General features: G+C 39.7%; 2 protein-coding genes and 1 long non-coding RNA gene across 7 annotated transcripts in view; 1 reads left to right on the plus strand and 2 right to left on the minus strand.

Annotated features, from left to right (window-relative positions):
• pde5ab (phosphodiesterase 5A, cGMP-specific, b) overlaps positions 1 to 3742 on the plus strand; it is a 72491-nt gene extending 68749 nt beyond the window's left edge. For all 3 annotated transcript variants that reach the window (XM_085400712.1, XM_085400714.1, XM_085400713.1), the window contains 2 exons: positions 596 to 679; positions 794 to 3742. In XM_085400712.1, coding sequence (XP_085256838.1) covers positions 596 to 679; positions 794 to 913 — 204 coding nt within the window. In that variant the 3' untranslated portion in view covers positions 914 to 3742. The remainder of the gene's footprint in view (positions 1 to 595; positions 680 to 793) is intronic.
• Positions 3743 to 4036: 294 nt separating this feature from the next.
• On the minus strand, positions 4037 to 8608 carry mad2l1 (MAD2 mitotic arrest deficient-like 1 (yeast)). Its single transcript, XM_085400715.1, has 5 exons — positions 8430 to 8608; positions 7812 to 7958; positions 5998 to 6118; positions 4642 to 4745; positions 4037 to 4568 (listed from the first exon to the last, which is right to left on the minus strand). Exons 1-5 carry the CDS (start codon positions 8491 to 8493, stop codon positions 4396 to 4398), a joined length of 609 nt encoding a protein of 202 aa, XP_085256841.1. The 5' UTR covers positions 8494 to 8608; the 3' UTR covers positions 4037 to 4395.
• Positions 8609 to 9181: 573 nt separating this feature from the next.
• LOC146675745 (uncharacterized) lies at positions 9182 to 14215 on the minus strand. Of its 3 annotated transcripts, none has more exons than XR_014910680.1 (5): positions 13796 to 14215; positions 13022 to 13194; positions 12002 to 12067; positions 10435 to 10698; positions 9182 to 10260 (listed from the first exon to the last, which is right to left on the minus strand). It is a non-coding gene; the product is annotated as an uncharacterized LOC146675745 (long non-coding RNA). The 3 variants fall into 3 exon arrangements; XR_014910679.1 differs by having other exon boundaries at positions 10428 to 10698; XR_014910681.1 differs by lacking the exon at positions 13796 to 14215 and adding an exon at positions 13687 to 13789 and having other exon boundaries at positions 10428 to 10698.
• Positions 14216 to 19911: the final 5696 nt, after the last annotated feature.

A 19911-nucleotide genomic window follows, 5' to 3' on the forward strand; every position in this document is an offset into this window, starting at 1 on the left:
ATTGTTATTTGACACTATTTAAACAAACATTTGCATTTACAGTCATGATTAGTTAATCAATTGCATTTGATAAGCAGCACCTGGCCTCTACTCACTCTTTTAATTACCTTTTTAATTCCTATTGAAGCAGTGGGAGGGTACTCATTCTTCACAGACGGTGCATTTATGTGACAAATTTCTTTTTTACATGACTATAAATACCTGTGTCTTATCTTGTCTCAGTTATTTTGTTTGTAAAATGATGTTGGACACACATTATAAATTTAACTAATTGTCATATTTTGTGGTAATCTCTCTCTCCCTCGCTCTATATATATTCTCTCTATATCTATCTATATATAGATATAGAGAGAGTGAGAGATAGCTATATATAGCAATATATATATGTATGTATGTGTATGTGTATGTGTATGTGTACACACACATATATATATATATATGTATATATATATATATATATATATATATATATATATATATATATATATATATATATATATATATATATACACATTTTCTCATAGATTTGTCTGTTTTGGGGATAAACAGTTAACTTATATAAAGTTTACATCTCATTTTTTCAATCCTTTCACAGGACCTGATGAATCGTGAGAAAAGGGATAAGATACCAAGCATGCAGGTGTCCTTCATTGATGCCATTTGCATTCAGTTGTATGAGGTAATTCAGCCCTTGCTATTTTTGCTGACCAGTGTAGCTGATGAATAGCAATTCTTCCTGCATTCAGTTCTGCCTCTGATTTCCCATGCTGAATTGTCTTTATCACTGTCACAGACCTTGGCTGGCTTATCGGAGTATTGCTCCCCGTTGTTGGAAGGATGTCAGAAAAACCGGCAGCAGTGGAAGTGTTTAGCCGAGGAGTGTGAGAAGGGGCTTGTCAACGGCTTGGTGTGATCCAAACACCAGTTTGGTTTTCATCCAACTCAGATTTCCAGAGTTCTACATTTTCAACCTAGTCTCATTAAAATTATCTAATAGCGTATTGTGTGGACTGACAGTGAGGTAGAAAAGTAATTTTCCTATCATGAAATAAAACACTAGCTATGGTCTGATAATAGAAGAGGTCACCTGCCTTGAGCAGTCTTAATACTTTAAGACTTAATCTATTACGGTTGAGGTGCCGCAGTCAGGTTTCACAGCTTGTCTTTCTTTTCCTTGTTGTAATCTGGAGTTTACTCACCCGGCAAAGCGTTTGCTCAGATATAGGAAAATTACAAACGATCATGCATAGCCATGCCAATGAGTACAAGTTAAAAAATAAAGTAAGATAGAAAAACAACTGTAAAAACATCTACAAGTCAGTGAGTTGACTTGTTGGTAATCTGCATAGACTTGTCAGCACTTTTCCTGTCTCCCGGAGTATCAGTAATTCTTGTGAGTACTTTTCACAACAGATAAAAATAGATAAACTATGAAATAACATCAAAGTTGTACCTTTCCACCCCCACTATCAAACATTCGTTAAAAAGTTGTATGCTAGTTTTACAGCTAAGCCCTACCATGAACAGAAAGGAATGAAATGTGTCCATAACAAGAAATCATGGTCATTTTATCCTGTCACCACCATTTTTTCTCACTCACCAGAGATAATAACAAAGTCAGCACTAAGCTATATTTATTACCATAGACATTGTTATTTTTGCATAGAGTGGCTTTCATATTGATGGTCTCACCTACACTATCTGTGAAAGGTAGTGAACTTTAGGGAACACTGAATGGTTAAGCTGCATACACTGGAAGCTCTACATATTTACTTCCAGTTCATATGTATTCTTTATTCCTATTGGTAGTTGCTTCGGTTAAAAAAAAAAAAAAAAAACTTCCCTTAGCAAATAGGAAATGGTAAACGGACTGATTCTTATTTAGCACTTTTCTACTCTGCCTGAACATTCAAAGAATTTGCCTGTGGTTATTTCATCTGTAATCACTTGAAGTTGTGGGATGTGATTCACTTTGAATGGTCTGTATTCAGTATGTCGCTTCCAGTGTTCATGGAGCTTTAGCACCATTAGCACCATTCTAGTGGGATGAAAACAATGCAACTACTATATACTTAGTAGTATACTAGTGTCACAATAATCTTATAGACTTGTTATATGTCTTCACGGCACACACACACACACGACGTGGGTTTGAGTCTTTCGTACATTTTATTCACTGTCTTAACTATTGCATATTTATTTTTGTTTTATATATTTATTAGAGTCTATATTGTAAGGTCATTCTTTTGTCAAAGCACACAATTATCTAGAAAATGTTTTCATATGTGGAAAAAAAATCCCGTCTTTTTTTTTAGGCCCTTTCTTAGGAACAACTGCTTCTTCTGATGACATTTGGAAATGTACTGTATTGTGTTATTTGGAATTTAGATTTTCTATTTTTCCAGCTGTAGGAAGAGCCAAAGATTAGATCTGTGATTTCAAAGGAAAATGGATCTAGATGTTGCCACTGCCTTGTTGCGATAAAGTAGACAATTCAGTTTTACAGAACCACTTATTTTTATTTATCCATGTCCAGTAATGCTGTTTATGCATACCAATTTTACAAACTGAACGACGGAGTAATATCTACAGAATATAAAGTATGATTTACTCACCGAGGGTGGCATCTAGCTCTGATACATTGTGACGGTGTATAATTTCTATTTCTGTAAACCTGATTCTCTGATGGGTAAATGTAAAAATCTGTTCAAACAAGATATTTGCTACAAGGGGGCAAAAAGGATTCTTTAACATTTAGAGCAGTTTCTGTTGCACTACAAAGACTGACTAAACAACAGAATTTGGCAGAAAATTTCAGTGTGTAACCCAGAATGTATCCAGGAGCAACTTTTTCATTAGATAAGATATTAAGTGTTTCAGCGTTTTGATGTGTTTGGGTTCACTGCTGTCCACCCTTTAGAGGCAGAGGTTTTCAGTCTGTAGTCAGAGGCGAGGTGTCATCACCAACACATTTAAAAGAACAATCTGGTACCTTTGGACCTTGTGAAATGCAGGTTTTTGCTGATCCTGCAAGAGGGAACAATTACTCCTCAATAAAAGTGATTTCAGCATGTCCACACTAGGAATAAATAGAAAATGCAACATTACTATGACATTTTTCTCTACACCTAGAATGTTTGTTAATATCTAGTTTTGAAGGATGCTACTGTTACCCTTCAGAACTTCTTTTTTTTTATGCAGAAAAGAAAAAGTTCTGAAATGTTTTGGTAAATGAAACTGCTGAATCAGCAGAACTGGTAAAACAGTTAATTGTCCAGCCAATAAACTGTTGATGAGGAGCCACATAGGTGCATTTAATGAACAGCTTACTAATGGACATGACAGACTCATTTAAACTCAAGCACTTTTGTAGATGTACATGCTCAGAAAGTTAATTTGTGTCCGTGGTTGTCATTTGTACATTGAATAAGTCTCCAGGACTATTTTACTTGTGCCTGTAGCTTAGCCTCTGTGCTCTCTGGAGGAAAAAAAAAAAAAAAAAAAAAAAAAAAAAAACCCTCACTGCTTGGTTGTCAGTTTTTTCTTTTGCATGTATATGAGAGGGCATTACACGACAGATGGATGGATTTTTTTAGGTAAGAGAATTGTGGGTTTTCTTTTGCAAAATGTAATATGCTGATACGGTACTATGATGGTGTTACACATCTGCAACTGTCGACACCTTTCAACACTGTGAGCGAAGTGAATAGTATGTCCCATTAAATAATACTTATTTACTATGTCTCCTGTGTGCTGTCTATAATTTCTCAAATGTACTAAACAAGCAATGAATGGATGGATGGATGTCAGTGTGCTTTCCAGTTATTAAAACACGTTACTAAAAGAGTGCATTCCAAACTAACTTCTCTTTCTTGACCTTGATGAAAAGGTCAGCTTATACTATTGAAATGCACCCCAAGACGGCATCGTCTCAAGGCTCCAAAAACCATGTGATATCTTTTATATAATGCTCCAAAATAAATAACACGATGAAAAACCTTGGCACCTCCTGAACAAAAGAAAACCACAGAATCACTTCTTTGGGAAAAAGCAAAATGCATTTATTTATGTCATTTTATAAAAGTTCAACATATATATACCACTATCTTCTAAAACAGACTGAAAGAATGAAAGAAAGCAAAAGACTAAAGAAAAGACAGTTGTTTTCTACAGACAAATGCCACGTGGCAGAAATATTTACATCAATGTAGAAAGAACACATTTCCTTCATGTCCTTATCATATTGACAAATAAGACACAGTGAAGCTCAAAGGAAAACAGGTCCTCGTTGTCCAGTCACGCACAGGCAGTGAACAAAGACACGGCAGTGTTAGATCTACTGGTTTCTATGAGAATCAGTGGTCGGTGCTGTAACAGCTCATGTGGTTTAGAAGTTTAAGCTGACTCAGTCTTCTTGTACGCCACCATGCTGTTCACCTTGTGGATCGAAGTGGTGAAGGAATGCAAACGCACCTCCTCTGGCTGGTCAATGGTCTGCGGCCCTGATTCTTCCCATTTATCTGGAACCACCAGGTCCTTGTCTGTATAAACCAAGAGGTCAAAAGCACCTGAGGGGAGGAGTTGAAATTATTACCCAACCACCACATCAAAGGCTCAAATGTCAAAAGTCTCATTACTCACATGGCGTCTCCAGCAGGGGCAAGAAAGTAACAGTGGCTGTTATCTGTCTGATAACTGAGCGGATCTCATGCTGAATTGTCTTAATGGACTTCTCTCTGGGTGCACTGGGAGACACATGAGAACTCAGTTAACATGCATTATTTATTAGTCAAACAATAGTTGAGTGTAATGACAGATGCTCATTTAACCAAATTACATAATCTGTTGTAAAGACTCTTCTAAAGTACAAATTTCATGTCATTTTATTGCAAAAAACCAAAACAAAAAAACTAATCCACTGCAAACATACAAATTCACATCTGTGTTGACAAATCAGCCAACCAACCCAAAGTCTGCACCATTCAACTCCTGTCAATAAGTAAGTAAACAGATCTGTCCAGATGCCTTAGAGCAGGGGTAGGCAACCTTTCTGATGATGAGTGCATCTAAAATGTCCTCAGAAGTCAGTGTGCCATATGATTGTATTAGCAAGAAATTGAATAACGCTCTATATTAACAGTTACACACTATATAGAACCACTTTATAGTTCGCAGCGAATAGCTTTCAGCTATTTTGAAACAAAAAAATTAAAAAGACACTTTTCATCCATAACAGCAAATGAACTGTACAACAGAAAATACAAATGCTATTTATGGTCTCCTCGCAACAATGATAAGAAAAATAAACTGGGCCAATATGGCATGTTTGTTAATACACTCTGATCTCTGGTCTCCCACTCAGAGACACAGGGCTCCGAGCATCCAGCTACCTGACGGCTACCTGAGGACACTCTTCATGTGAGAGGAAATCTGCTCACACAGATATGTAGAACCAAATACTGTCAATAAGGCCTCTGTAATGTTTTGAAGACAGTTAAACTTGTCAGGTAGTGATGTCCAGCAGGTGAAAATGCAGCTCCATGAACACACACATATGGATTCCAGCTGCTTCGATGTTGCATTAACTCAGCCAGTTAATGCGAGACAAGTCTAGCTGCTCATTAAAGCTTTCTGGTTTGATCAGAAAATAAAACATTGGTCCAAACACCTGAAAGTCCCAAAAACACATTGTGAATTCTGTCTCGAATCTACAGATGCATCTGTGTATTTCTTCCTTCCCTTATAACTTCCCTTCAACTCATTCATGTCACCTAAAAGGTGAACCTGTTTCTCCATCACCTGTTCGGCTCTGATGATTGTCCTGAAGCTACCTGAAGCTCAAAACAATTTATATAATATATCACTCCACTCAAACTGACGGTGGGGGAAGTACAAGTGCAACATGCCAGGTGTTGGAATTAGAAGACAGCAAATTAATGACCATTAGCATGGAGCCTTTAAAACAAAACAAACAAAAAAGGTAATAGAGGTCCTGACCTGCTCTCTTTAGCCGACTTGTCACACTCAATGTCAAACTGCCATCTCTCGAGCACCTCGTTGGTTTCCAGACACGTGATCACCAACACCAGCTTTTGCACAGTGCACTCAAACAGCCACTCTGCAACACCAAAAGAGCAAACAACACTTATTAAAGTTTGTTATGCAAAGTGAGAGGTAGTTAAACACCCTAAAAACATAATACAAACATGCACAGAATTTTGTATCCACAATAGTTGTGGATACAAAATATTGATCTCTTGGATATCAACGATATGGCAGCCTCGCTTCTGTCAGTCTGCCCCAGGGCAGCTGTGGCTACAACCGTAGCTGCCTCCACCAGTGTGTGAATGTGAGAGTGAATGAATAGTGGTATTGTAAAGCGCTTTGGGTGCCTTGAAAAGCGCTATATAAATCCAATCCATTATTATATAGTATCCAAGAGATCACAATTTCTGTGAGAAAAATGATGATTGATTTGTATTCTGTAATTTCACTACTCTTAGCCTTACACAATTGAGAGCTTGAGTGATTTGACATATGCACCCAAAAATATGAATATTCTGGTACGAATTACATTAAACTTGAACTGACAATCCAGAGATATTTACTCCATTTAGTTTTATTTACATTGCACTAAAAATCACAACAGTTGCTTCAAGAGACTTTATACTTTAAAGTAAAGACCCCACAGGCCTAAAAAGAAAAACAATCAGAGGATCCCAGAACAGCAAGCACTAGGCATTGATGGGAATAAAAAAAAAAACAAACTTCTTTTTAACAGGAAGAAACCTGAGGAGGCAGCCATCAACAGTTGCGGGCATTGGATTTAGGAAAAAAAAAAAAAAAATATTACAATGGCATCACCTTGGACAGAAAAGGGTGCACCGATCTCCTTCCTCATTCACATACATAAGTATTTATGGCAAAATCAAAAATTGGTAAATCAAAAATCTAGCGTTTTTAACCAGAAATAGCTTGTAGTTCACCTGACAAGAGCCTAAGAGTAGCTTAACACAAATTTGTGTAACATGGGAATGGAAACTCACGTGTGCTGCTTTGTATGTTACTTAACATTGATCATAAGATGCCAGGTCATACCAATTAAAATCTCAGGCACGAGTCTCATAGGCATCTGCGTTCATCTTCAACATCATGCTGCTCTGCTGTACGTTAATTGCCCCTTGGGGATAAATAAAGTCTTTCCGATTCTGACTCTGATCTAATTCAACGCAACAAAAAGGGGAGGGGGGAATGCACCACCACGTGGCCCTACTCAGCAATCGCAACTAACAAGTTACTATTTATTGAGTAAAGACGATCACCGAATTAGCAAAATAAATTGACAAAATCATTCATTGTTCACAAACATCTTATTTTGTACTTCACTACGGATTTTGCCTTTACTTTGCCTTCTCCATAAAAATCCAAAGTCACTCCCCACCAAGCTGTGAGCTCAGTTCTCACCAATTACGTTTTTTCTTTTCTATCTGGTGTTCAAGGAAATCCACTTAAAGTAAAGTAGACTGAAGTTTTGTTTTTTTTCTTAAGTACAATATGTCCACATTTTTTTCAAGGTCTAAGAGTAAATATGTAAAACGAAGAAAAAAAAGCATCTCCATAGTGACCAAAATAACCGTGAGTAAGATTTCTTGCCGTAAGCCAGCAGCCTTGTAGATATAGCTACAGAACTCGAAGCCCAAAACTACAACTGGAGTGCCTTCAGACCGCAGTTGGTTAGCTCACTCAGTTCCACAGTTATTCCACTTTCTCCTTAGTTGTGTCACGAGTGGGGAAGCCCACTATTGAGATACCTTTAAGTTGAGACACCACGTTAGTCAGATAGCTCTTCAGCTTGGGGTCGGTAGTTAGTAGGAGACTCAGGTCATAGTGGGTAACTCTGGTGAATGTCTCTGGAGGATAGATGCCCCGTTGGTACAAGATGCTGTTGATGCCGAAAGCTGTGAATGACAATGGGGAAATCAAAGGCTTCAAATACGCCGGAATTCCAGTATTCGTAAACTTTAGAGGCTTATATGATTCAAACTTGAAAGGCACAGAAGATTACAAAAACAACTACACAAGAAAGCGAATAACACGAGAGAAAACTAACTGGGAATCAATTAATATATTAGCTCGGTAGAATAGAAACGATGTATGGTGTACGTTCACGATTCTCAATAGAAGGGCAGACAACAAGACAGTCTTTACAAATTATTCGGTTTGAAGTTGTGAGTTGACGCTTATAGGACACATCAGGCTTAAACACTTTATTTTTCATCAACTGGAGCTATGCTTGCCATGTGAGTGCATACATGCTGCGTTGATGCTAATATGTTATCGGGCACTATGTAGGCCCAATAGCATATTAGCGTTACATGCATGCGTGTCGAAAACGAGCGACTAAAAGACGAAATAACAGAAATACTTACAAAAGAACTCGGCTACTAACTCCGCGCTTCCTTTGAGAGTAATTCCCTTCAACGTGCTTGTCATTTTCTTAACGCTTTGGTCTAGCTCTCAACAGTAAATATATTGTACTCTTTATTTTCTTCTTCTAGGTCTTCCGACTTCAACTACCCGCCACCCAGTTTGAATTTTGTCACCTTCCACACTATTGCGCATGCGTGTGAGATTGCGGCGCGATTTTGATGACGTTTTAGGTTACGCTTACAATTTTTCTACACTAGAGAGCAGTGTAGAATAATTAAAGACCTTTCTACCTTGTAATTGACAGTATATTAATTTATTTTATCTAAAACTTCAGTGCACGGATGCAGGGACAAGCTGACACAGATCGCTGGCACAGGCTGGTTAGTTATTTAATGGTTTCGGCTTAGTTTATTTTATCTAAAACTTAGTGCACGGTCGCAGGGATCAGCTGACACAGATCCCTGGCACAGGCTGGTTAGTTATTTAATGGTTTCAGCTTAGTTTATTTGATCTAAACTTCAGTGCACGGATGCAGGGACAAGCTGACACAGATCGCTGGCACAGATTGCTGGTTAGTTATTTAATGGTTTCGGCTTAGTTTATTTTATCTAAAACTTAGTGCACGGTCGCAGGGACCAGCTGACACAGATCGCTGGCACAGTTTGGTTAGTCATTTAATGCTTTCAGCTTAATTTATTTCATCTAAAACTTAGTGCAGGGTCGCAGGGATCAGCTGACACAGATCGCTGGCACAGGCTGGTTAGTTATTTAATGGTTTCAGCTTAGTTAATCCAGGAAACGGAATACAGTTATCATCTCTTATGTGTTTATTTTTGTTGGATAATTAACACAGAGCACCCTAAACCAAATGTTTCTCTATAATTGCACTCTCCTGCAGATGCAGTGAAAGTAAGACATCAGCAATCACATATATACCTCTTATACAGTTTTTTTGTGTCCCCTGCAGTACTCAAACATGGCAGCGTTTTAGTCTTCAGATGATTTCTGCAAACATTCGTCACATGTAGATGCACAAACACATCAGCCGAGGTTTACCAATGCTAACAAGAGCTTAATTTATGATTTAATCACCTCTTCTCTGTGCTTTCTCTCTGCCTCAACACTTCAGTCTGGTGGAATCCTTTTATTTCCCTGAAGACATTACACTGGCTACACATGCTCCCTCGGAAGATTTTAAAAAGAAATCTGTTCTCATTTTCCTGTAAGTCAACCTCAGAGGAGGAAGTGCAGCCTTACAAAACATGTAAGGCTGCACTTCATCCCCGGCTGCCTCCCTCTTCCCGCTCCAACACACCCACCCACAAAAGTAGGGCCTTGGGGTGCAGGTGTGTCACCAGGGTGCAGGGGAGGCATTCCCCCCCCCTCCCCCCTTGGGGGTGGGCACGTTAACGGCGTCCAGTGGACGGTCTGTGTATTCAACCCCACCTCTGGCGCCGGTGCCCACCCCTCAATTTTAAATCCATGTAGACATTGAGGGTTCTCGGGAGGGGCCGTGCTAACACCTGCTGCTCTCTGGCAGCAGCACCATGCTCTCCCGTGTTTTAAATGCACCTTAGAACAACACGCAGCAACACTACACATCAGCGAGAGGAGGGTGGTTTGGGGTCTTCACACACCCCCTGTTCTCTGCTTGCCATCGGGGCGGGGGGGCTGGGAGGAGGTGTTGGCCGTCTGATTGGGATCTGGGATGCGGGGCCTCCCTGCTGCTGCGGAGCCTGGGGCGGTCTGCTTGCTTCCACCCCGGGGGAAAGTGTAACATCTCCTGGGTCTAGGTGCCGTTTCCCCCTCCAGGGACGAGGGTACCTGGACCTGGGGTATAGAGTTTGTTTGGGGAGTGTGATTATTTGTACATTGTCCATGTATGTCTATCCCTACATTGGGTGAGTGCTGAGTATATTTGTATATGTGTGCATGAGGGTGGGAATGCATGTTTGTGTCTGTGTGTGCCTGTGTTTATATGTCAGGTCGGGTCTTACACTCCACCTCTCTGGGAACTCCCAGGCCCTGAAAGGCCTATCTCCCCTCACCACACTGCCTGCCGGTAACTGATGCCCTCAGTGGTCGGTGGGTTGGTGGTTCTTGGTGTCCGGGGCTGGGCGCTCAGGTATGTACCAGCTCACTCCCGGTGACTACTTGGCAGGGCCTGGTGCTCGGTCAGGCCTCTTCCGGGGCAAATGGGGCCCTCGGGCCTCCGGCCTCTGGGCCTGCGGCTCGGTTCACTCTGGCACAACTGGCTGCCGGCAGAGCCTGCGGGCACGCATATCAACAAAATGATAAAACTCCAGCAGAGGCATGTTTTACTCGCAGCCATCTTCCAGAAAGGCATTATAAATAATTGAGAAAGTAATTTAGTTATGGTTGCTTCACCAGCATTTGCTGCTGGCTGAAAAGACTAACTTTTCAAGAATGGAGAAAGGCAGCTTTGTTTGCAGCAAGTAAGGTCAAGGTGTGCAAAGTTCCCTCTGAGCAAGTAAATCCTTCAATTAAAGGAAAAATTTTTAAATCACTCTAATGAGAGGTTAACTAAGAGCAAATGATAATGAGCTGCTTAAAAGGCAAATAATCTTTTAGGCTTAATTACTTGTTGCTTGAAGAAACTATTAAATGAGCAGCTGTGATTTGAAAACTCGCAAAGCAAAAAAGATTTGTCACCAACGTGAGGTTACACTTCCATCGCCAGGGAAGAGACTTCTGTGAACACCACAGCCTCCAGTTTAGAGAACAACTCGGGGTTGCTGTGGTTCAGCAGATCGAGCAAGAAATCTACTAAGCAGGTGGTTAGGGGTTCAATCTCTTGCTGTTCCAGTCTGCATGCTAAAGTGCAAGATACTGAACTACAAGTTGCTCTGTGATGTTTTCAAGTAAGCTGTGTAAAGCACTTTGCACCTTTGAGTAGAAAAGCACTACATAAGAACTTCTCTGTTGTCTTGAGATGATCAACATTTGTTCAATGGCTTGTCTGCAGAACTAAATACACAAATGAGGAGCTGGTTTATTTAAAAAATAATTAGTTCTTCTGTGCATCCCAAGACACCTGATGGGATTTTTGTTGACAGAGATAGAGATAAGAAAGAAGCTGCCACATTTCACTTTTGGTTTTCATCAGGTGTTATTCTGGTCAGAGCTACATTTTCACCCATGGAGGGGCATTTTTACCTTGGAGTCTTTATTGGGTTTGGGAACCTTGTCATGGTTTAGGGTTTGCCTGGATTTCTTCTGTGGGCTTTCAGCTTTCCCCCCTGCAGCTGACTATGGGTGGCTCTTGCTCCGAGCTTCACCCAGTGCTGGAGCCTTCCCTGTTCACGCTTCTTGCTCATCATGCTTGTGGACCATCTGGTGATCAGTGACCATCAGATTTGCATCAATCATCATGGTAATCAGGCTACACTAGCTCTCAGAGATTGCTCGATTGCTATTCCTGCACTAAAATCTTCTTTCTTTGTCTTCATACCCTTGAATTACATGTTGAGCAACTCATCTAAGAGAAAAACTTATCCCAGGATTGACAAGATGGTCTGTATTTAATGAAAAGGGAACTAAGGGAAGTTACCTGCCAGTCGCACCTGCCTGTCCTTCCTCCGGTGCTCCAAGTTATCTGAGGAACCCAGTGCAGTCTCTAGAAAACAGCAAGAAGCATGATTAAAGTTTTCTAATTACACCTCAGAATATTGTGTAAATAAACTTGCTGACAACAGTCTGTCTTGTTGTTGGGTTGTGAATTTAGGGTCCAAAACTTTAGAGCCAACTTAGGCTCATGTCAAGCCTAATGTTTGTGACATCGAGCATTAATACTTGCAGAGCAAAAGCCTTGTAGCTGTTCCTTTAAATGCACTGGAAATTCTAGGAAAAACACTTATTTACTCTTTTCTTGGTGAGCGAGCTAAACGTTGTTATAAATAACAATTTGTCCTCAGTGACTTGCCTGGTTAAAGAAAATAGATTAACCCCAGCAGAGGCTACTTGTGTGAAAACCTCTAAATCACAACACTCATGGCAGGGATTTAATATGTCCTCAACAAGAGCCAACTCAGTGAATATCGCTGTACTAACTAATTAACAAATCTATAAGCCATGTGAGAGGACAATAAGCCACAAAATCCATAAAATCATGAACCTCACTATGTTGTGCAAGAGCACTTTTCAAGTACTGCTCAAAGTACATTTGTGCATGACAGAGAGAGACACCAAATGTGTGAGGTGTGAGGACACTGTTACATGCCCACAAAGTCCACAATAGGAAGTCAGTGGCAGGTTTGTCAGTGTGACAATCCAGGTGTGCTTCTAGCTGTATTTGTATAGCAAATGAGGCAGCACGAGGTGGGAATAAAGTAAATATTCTTCACAGTTTAAAAGACAACGCCACCCTGGGGATTTCACCCAGAGAATACTGGATGTAACACTAATCATCAAGAAGGCACTTAGGTTCGCTATACTCAGTACAGAGACAAGGTTCAATGATAAAACAGTTGGACAATTTATTAATAATTATTTAAAACAACATATAAAAGCACAATCATAAATATCAATGTACAAATATGCTTAAAAAAGGGTATTCAGAGCCGAGGCTTACCAGTGGAGGGGCAGGGATGCCACGCACAAACTTAAAAAAAAGAAAACTCACCAAGACACAAGTGCAGCACACTATCACACACTCACACTAATAAACTAAAAAAGGCAGGTGTGTACACTCAAAGGATCCCACCACCAAGGCACCCTCGTCTCCTCCACGTCGGCATTCCGCATCTGGATAAAAGAAACAAAGAAAATTTTAATATATTACAACAAAACTAATATAACCCAACTGCAGGACCACACTGGTGATCTGCAGCTAGAAAAAGGGCCTCCCACCAGTGGCATAACAAAAATCAAAACAGAAAAACAACATACAATCTAGATAAAACTTTAAAATATGGAGCAGGCAGAATCGCTGTATTGCTCCAACTTGCCGTCTGCCCGACTATAAGTTAATCATCCAGTCAATCACTATGCACGCCAACCGACTCCCATAACCGGCATGCATATAGCCGCTGTCCACGCCAACGTCCACTTTAAAAAGCTGGCAGCAGCAGGAAAAGTAACCTCGCAACAGGAACAGACAGTAAAAGCAAAGCAGCAGCACTTCGGTTAGCGTAGCGTTCTGTAAAACTAAGGGCCACACTTCCTGCAAAGCATAATAAGTATTTACAATAAAAGAACAATAAAAGGCAGAGATCGTAACAAAACTGAATTACGTACTGAGTAAACAGCGTCATGAATCATGAATGGAGTGGCTCATAGCAGGCTTCTACAGCTACGACCTAAAAACAATACCTGTTTACGACCAAGTAAATGAGTAAACACCTACCAGCCACGATGGAGGCTTCAGAAGGGTAACCTGCAAATGATCTCTGCAACACCAAGGGAAGTCAGGTGACCAAGAAGGAGATCACAGGTAAGCGATCCAGGAATGCTCAAATGGCCATTATTTATACTAGCGCCTCCCTAATGTGCCAGGCCGAAAGTGGGCTGAACCGAGAAATAACATTCATCCTGCCACACAAACATTTATTTAGAACCTGGGACCATTTCGTGGCCTTTCCGTTTTTTAATTCCACGCCATTTCCACTGTGTTTAATGGAGTATAGCCAAATTTTCAAACATGTATTTTTTTCCCATTTTATTTTAAAATTTCAGTCTGAGTTTTTTAAATGAGCTTAAATGGCTGAATAAAAGGCATACATCCACTATCGAACCTCGTGGCCGATTTGTGCCCCATTGAAACCCATTATAAACGCTATTTTTCACTGTACAATTATTACCATTAACGTAGTGGCGATGGCTTAACTTTCACTTTCATTCTGGACTCAGGGCCTTAGAATTGTAATTTTTTATTTGGCCACCGGGTGGCGCCCTTGTTCCGCCTGCTGGAACATACACACCTTCTCCAGCGGCCTGCTCGAGACAGATACCCGGAAAAGGCAGACTAATTTCCCGCGTGCAGCAGCAGCTTGGCCCGCTGCTCGTTCCGGACCATTTTCTGCCCTTAGGATCGTTTGAGGGTGCATTAATTTTTTTTAATCAACAGGAAATGACATATTTGTTTTCACGTGGTAGCGGAAGTGTGTGCTGCAGACACGGGAACCGAACCATATGCTCCGGCGCTGCGCGAAACACACCCGCGGCAGAGGCACTCCTCCCCGGGGGAGCAGGAGCAGCAGCGCCGCCTGGGGACATTTTCGGCTTCTGCAAAAAAAATTAAAAACGGATCGAAATTAATGTTGGTGCCAATCTTTTGTCCATCTAAAGGCCTAATTATAATAACAATAAAATATTACTTCAAATGTTTTTTTTGGAAAATATTTTATGTTTTATGTTTTATGTTTTTGGGGCAAAAAAAGCAGTGCGCTCATGTGACGAAACCGGGATATAAAGGGTTAAAATCCGCGAAATGTAATTAAAACTTGACATGAATATTTCAAGGAGAAGTAGGTCTAAAAGATTGGCTAATTTAAAGTGGAATAAAATATTAATATATAAATTTTTTATAGCACTTTTTGGGCGTGGTCGATAGTGTGCATTTTATGAAATGCGCTCCTGGAAAAAAAATAAAAGGCGATCGAAATGACTGTTGGTGCCAATCTTTAGTCCATCTAAAGGCCTAATTATAATAACAAACAAATATTACTTCAAATGTTTTTTTTGGAAAATATTTAGTTTTTTTGTTTTTTGGGGCTAAAAAAACAGGGCGCTCATGTAATAAAACTGGGATTTAAAGGGTTAAAACAATGAAAATATAATTAAAACTTGACATGGATATTTTAAGCAGAAGTAGTTTTAAAAGATTGACTAATTTAAAGTAGAAAAAAATATTGATATATAACATTTTTAGAGCACTTTTGGGGCGGGACCATTTTTGGTCCCGAGGTTCACGAAAGGATGGGATTTTGAGGTTCTACCAAAGGTTAAACAAATATTAGAACATTTGTATTCTGGGATGATGAACTTGAACAGCAAAGTTTGCAGTGAAAAGAAGAAGTCTGGAAACAAAAGTAAAGATCCCAAAAAGTCCTGCAAGAAGCTCAAACAGTGGCTGCATTAAACAGGCCTCGAGCCTATAGAGGGGTCCTTGATTATCTGGAAATCACCAATCAGTGAGGGAGAGCCTAGCTCGCTGGTGAGTGGTCACTGGGGATGAATCACAGTCACTCTGAAATTAATTGCTAAAGCCCAGTCATGCAGAACTGGAGACCAGTCAGTGACCTCCTTGGAGCCACAGGTCACCAGCAAGAAAACTATATCCTCCAACCTGTTGGTGCAACTTTTACTTTGAAAGCGAGAACAAATGGTGGGGAATATTTAATTTCTTATTGGTCTGTTAGGCCTTTAGAGTCATTGAATGAGTCCATAGTCTCCACTGAGGACTGTGTTGAGGCCTAAAGGAACATAATTAAGGGTGTCAATATTACAGTCATATCTGTGACATTTTGATAATCAAGCTAGCCATGCAGTGTTACAATAAGCTAATAGCCTCCTGCTAGACCCGATTTTCTATATATGGTCATGTCCACAATGCCTAATTCAAGGCTTCAAACTTCAATCAATTAACCACACTGTCAGCATCTCTCTTTTATATGGATTTGTTGCTAATGCTGTTGTTTTTGTTCCAGCATTTAGACATTTAGATAATATTCCCTAGCTTCGCCTAATCGTAAAAATGGCAACGAATAGTTCATTCAGCAACCATAAAAGAAAGCCTTGAGATGTGCCTCTGTCATCTTTTGGTTCCTTCCCACTTCTGTAGCTGATTTAGACATTATACTGTATGATATACTAGCTTATGTCTATAAACTTCTTAAGTTTAAAATCCCCTCCAAGAGCTCCTTGGTGTCCTTTTTGCCTTTGAAGTGTGTACAGAGAAGTCAGTTACATATGTGCTAAAATCTGGCACAGATAGATAATTTGTCAGGAACTGATGTCTTCAGCCGTAATGCAGACTGTCTGATACAAAGAAAGCCTCTAGAAAACAGAGGACATGCAGACAACCCTTGCAACTATTGCTGTCAGAATCCGGTTTCATAAATATGGCCTGCATGCGGGGTATATCACGAAACAGCCTTTGCTGTCCAACAAAAAATACAGTTTGCCCTTGAAGGCAAATAGCACGCTCAGGACAAATGGATCAGTAGAAATATATAGCTGCTTTTTGGGTGAAGAACTGTGAAGCACGGAGGTGAAAATGAAACTGTTTGGGGTGGCTTAGCTACCCGAGGGACTGGCCAGCTAGCAGCCACTGAGTCAGTTATGAATTCTGGATCATGTCAAAGAGTGCTTGAAAATATTGGGAAGCTATCTGTCTGAAAATTGAAGTTGAACCTGAAATGGATCTTTCAACAGGATAACAATGCTAATCATGGTAGCAAATCCAGCAAGGAACAGCTCAGAAAGAAAAAGAAATGTGAAATGTTGTGAAGTATTATTATGGGTGCTACATGCATATAATACATGTCATTAATATATATATAAATCAACAAAAACCTTTAAAATTTAGGAAAATATTTCAGTTTCTTTAGGATGAACTTTTATTAATACAGGTTAGCCAAATTGATATATGTCATATGGTCAAAAAGTAAAATGTATTTCACAAGGTAAATCTTAAAACCTTAGAATACAATTGAAATTAAAAATGCTTTCTTTTATTATTCATATATATATTCATTTATTAATGAATTGTGTTTAATGAATTTAAACTTGTGTTTAAATGATCTGTGTTTTGAAAGATTCCAAAGTGGGTGAATATTCAATATGCTTCATTTCATTTTCTGCCCACTGTTGAGTGCTTTAATTAAGATATTTCAGCTTGCATCAGAAAACGTAACACTGTAAATTTGAAGTGTTTAATATCGAGCATTTTGCTCATGTGTTCTCCAGTATGTGGTCTTTTACCACATGTTTGGGTAGGCAGGCTATAATCTGAAAACAAACAACTCTTCTTATAATGATGTATAGAATTGCTTGACTTTTGACAGTTTGACTTCATGTTTAAAATTAACACTTGCAGCTTGAAAGAAGAAATGCTAATGTTAAAGTACTGTCAGATTTGCAAACAAGCTAAAAAAAACAACAGCAATCCAGTTAGCAAGTTAGAGGGACTTTTCAAAAAGCGATTCAATTGTAAAAAGTTAAAAAATGAAACACTGTACTTTATTGGCACCATCGAAATTTACTATACACAACACTGGCTGTGCTCATAGGCAGTGTTGGTCAAGTTACTTGAAAAAAGTAATCAGTAACTAATTACTGATTACTTACCCAAAAAAGTAATCCCGTTACTTTACTGATTACTTATTTTCAAAAAAAAAAAAAAAAAGAGAATGGTAGATATTATTGCTTTAAAATAGCTGGCAGTCATCATTTCCAAACTAGTCATCCAGCCCACACACATATTTTTTTTCTTTGCATAAAGATTTGTCTGATAAACTGATTACAGACCATGATTTTTTTCTACCTATCTTTTATATTTCTTTCTCTGGCAGCAAATAGTTTAACATAACATGTTAATAAGCACTTACCAGGCCTGCTCAGATTGTGGATTGGGCCAGTCCAAGCGGCACATGCGGCCCACAGTACCATTATGCCTTGGGAAACACCGGATAGGGCACCATGATTAACAATGACACCACCCAGGTAGCAGCGATGACGCGATAGGCGTGAGATCGGGTCTGCCATGCACGGGATTTCAGTGGGTTACAGATGGCACTGTAACTTTCGATAGCAATGGCTAAGTTGTAGATGCTGACAGAGACTCCTGAAAGAGGAAAATAAATCAGACTAAGAAAACATTTGCAAAGCCAGAGAGACACATTGTTGCAAAATATACATTCTACATTCGTACTCCTCAATAGATAAATCATTTGATTATCCTTCAGTTTGGACTCTCCACAAGGTTCTCCGGGTGCCAGCCGGAGATACTGAAAAAAATCTGAACTGAACAAAAACACATAAAGTGAAAAAGTGGAAAAAGAAGGCAGACATATTTGTTCATTCATTTGACTGAAAACATGCTTTGCTCCTGACTTTTAAGTGGCACACCTGGCAAAATCATGTTAAAATTGCATTTAACATTTTGTATTGTTATGCTTAATTGGATTCCCTGTGTCCACAAGAGGAAAACATGAGAAAGAGAATATTACTTGAATTATTTTTTATGACACAACCTATCCCCTTGGATTATCTCACAAACTGTGCCATCACTATTACTCAGTATAACAAATATCAACCTGTTGGCAAGAAACATGTCCATGTACAGATGGCACATTTTGGAAATAGAGCAGTACTAAGCACATACATTTAAGTCTAATATTTGCTCATCTTTTAGTTAACACTAACAAACAAATTGATCAAACTGTTTAAACATGTCAAAAGCAGCTGTGACTATTTACAGAGCAGAAAAGTATGTGAAAGAACACTTTTAGAGATGTGCATGCACTATGCACTTTAGACGTGAAGCATACAGAGCATAATTTATGCGATAGCAGTGTTAACAGTGTTAACAGTGATGCCATCTTCACTGCCTAGAGAGTGACATCGCTACCCAGACTGCATTCCAATGTAAGCAAGAATTGTAGCTTAGGAATGAAAGGACCTTTACAAGTCTAACAGGTTTTTGGTATGAGTTTTAAATAGCTAGTGTTAAAATCCAGGTTATGGTCACATTTTGTTTTAGACACATGGGAAACAGGAAAAAAGGCTAAAGGATGTTACATTTCAAATGAAGTCTTGTAACGAGTGAGAATCAGCTAAACTCAAACTTTACCACAAAGCCTAACCCAGGTCGCCTCAAGGCGCCTTACATTGCAAGGTAGACCCTTTGACACAACAAAGAAAGGGATGCGACCCCCACGTGGGGGTGTGAGGGAGGCCTTCCATATTCAACGTGCTGGGACCTGATGAGTTTGTTGTTGTTGTTGTGTGTATGTGTGGCTGGCGGCTGAAAAGCTGCAACTGGGAAAAAAAGGGTGTCAAAAGTGTGAACTATGTGGTCGGGTCCGTCCTTACTGCCATAGACACAAACCAAGGCCAAGTTGAATTTGCATGTATTTGTATCCATAATCAGCTGAGGGGGAATGAAGTAACTTGTTGTGTGTCTGTGCTTGAAGTGTGAGTCCAGATGAGACAAATAGCACACGCACATACCTGAGTGTCACAAGCAGGAATAAATTCCCTGCGCTGATCATGTGTCGCTACGAGAGGCAGCAACCTCAGTCCTCCATTTCTCTGTCACGCAGCATATTAATCCCCATTTATTGTTCCTCCAGGACGGAAGAAGATATCCTGCCTAAACCCGGGCTTTACGTTATCACTCATGGGAGGAAGTCATTCTGCATTCTACTGTGAGCACGGTGCAACTCAATTTACAGAAACAATACTAAGCTTTTGAGTGATGGTCAGAAACTGTTTCCCTTCATCCTTTGGTGCAGGCTT

The sequence above is a fragment of the Rhamphochromis longiceps genome, linkage group LG3 (genome assembly GCF_057381845.1).
Source record: "Rhamphochromis longiceps isolate RC_006_pf linkage group LG3, R_longiceps_female_GT1.1, whole genome shotgun sequence".
NCBI lineage: Eukaryota > Metazoa > Chordata > Actinopteri > Cichliformes > Cichlidae > Rhamphochromis > Rhamphochromis longiceps.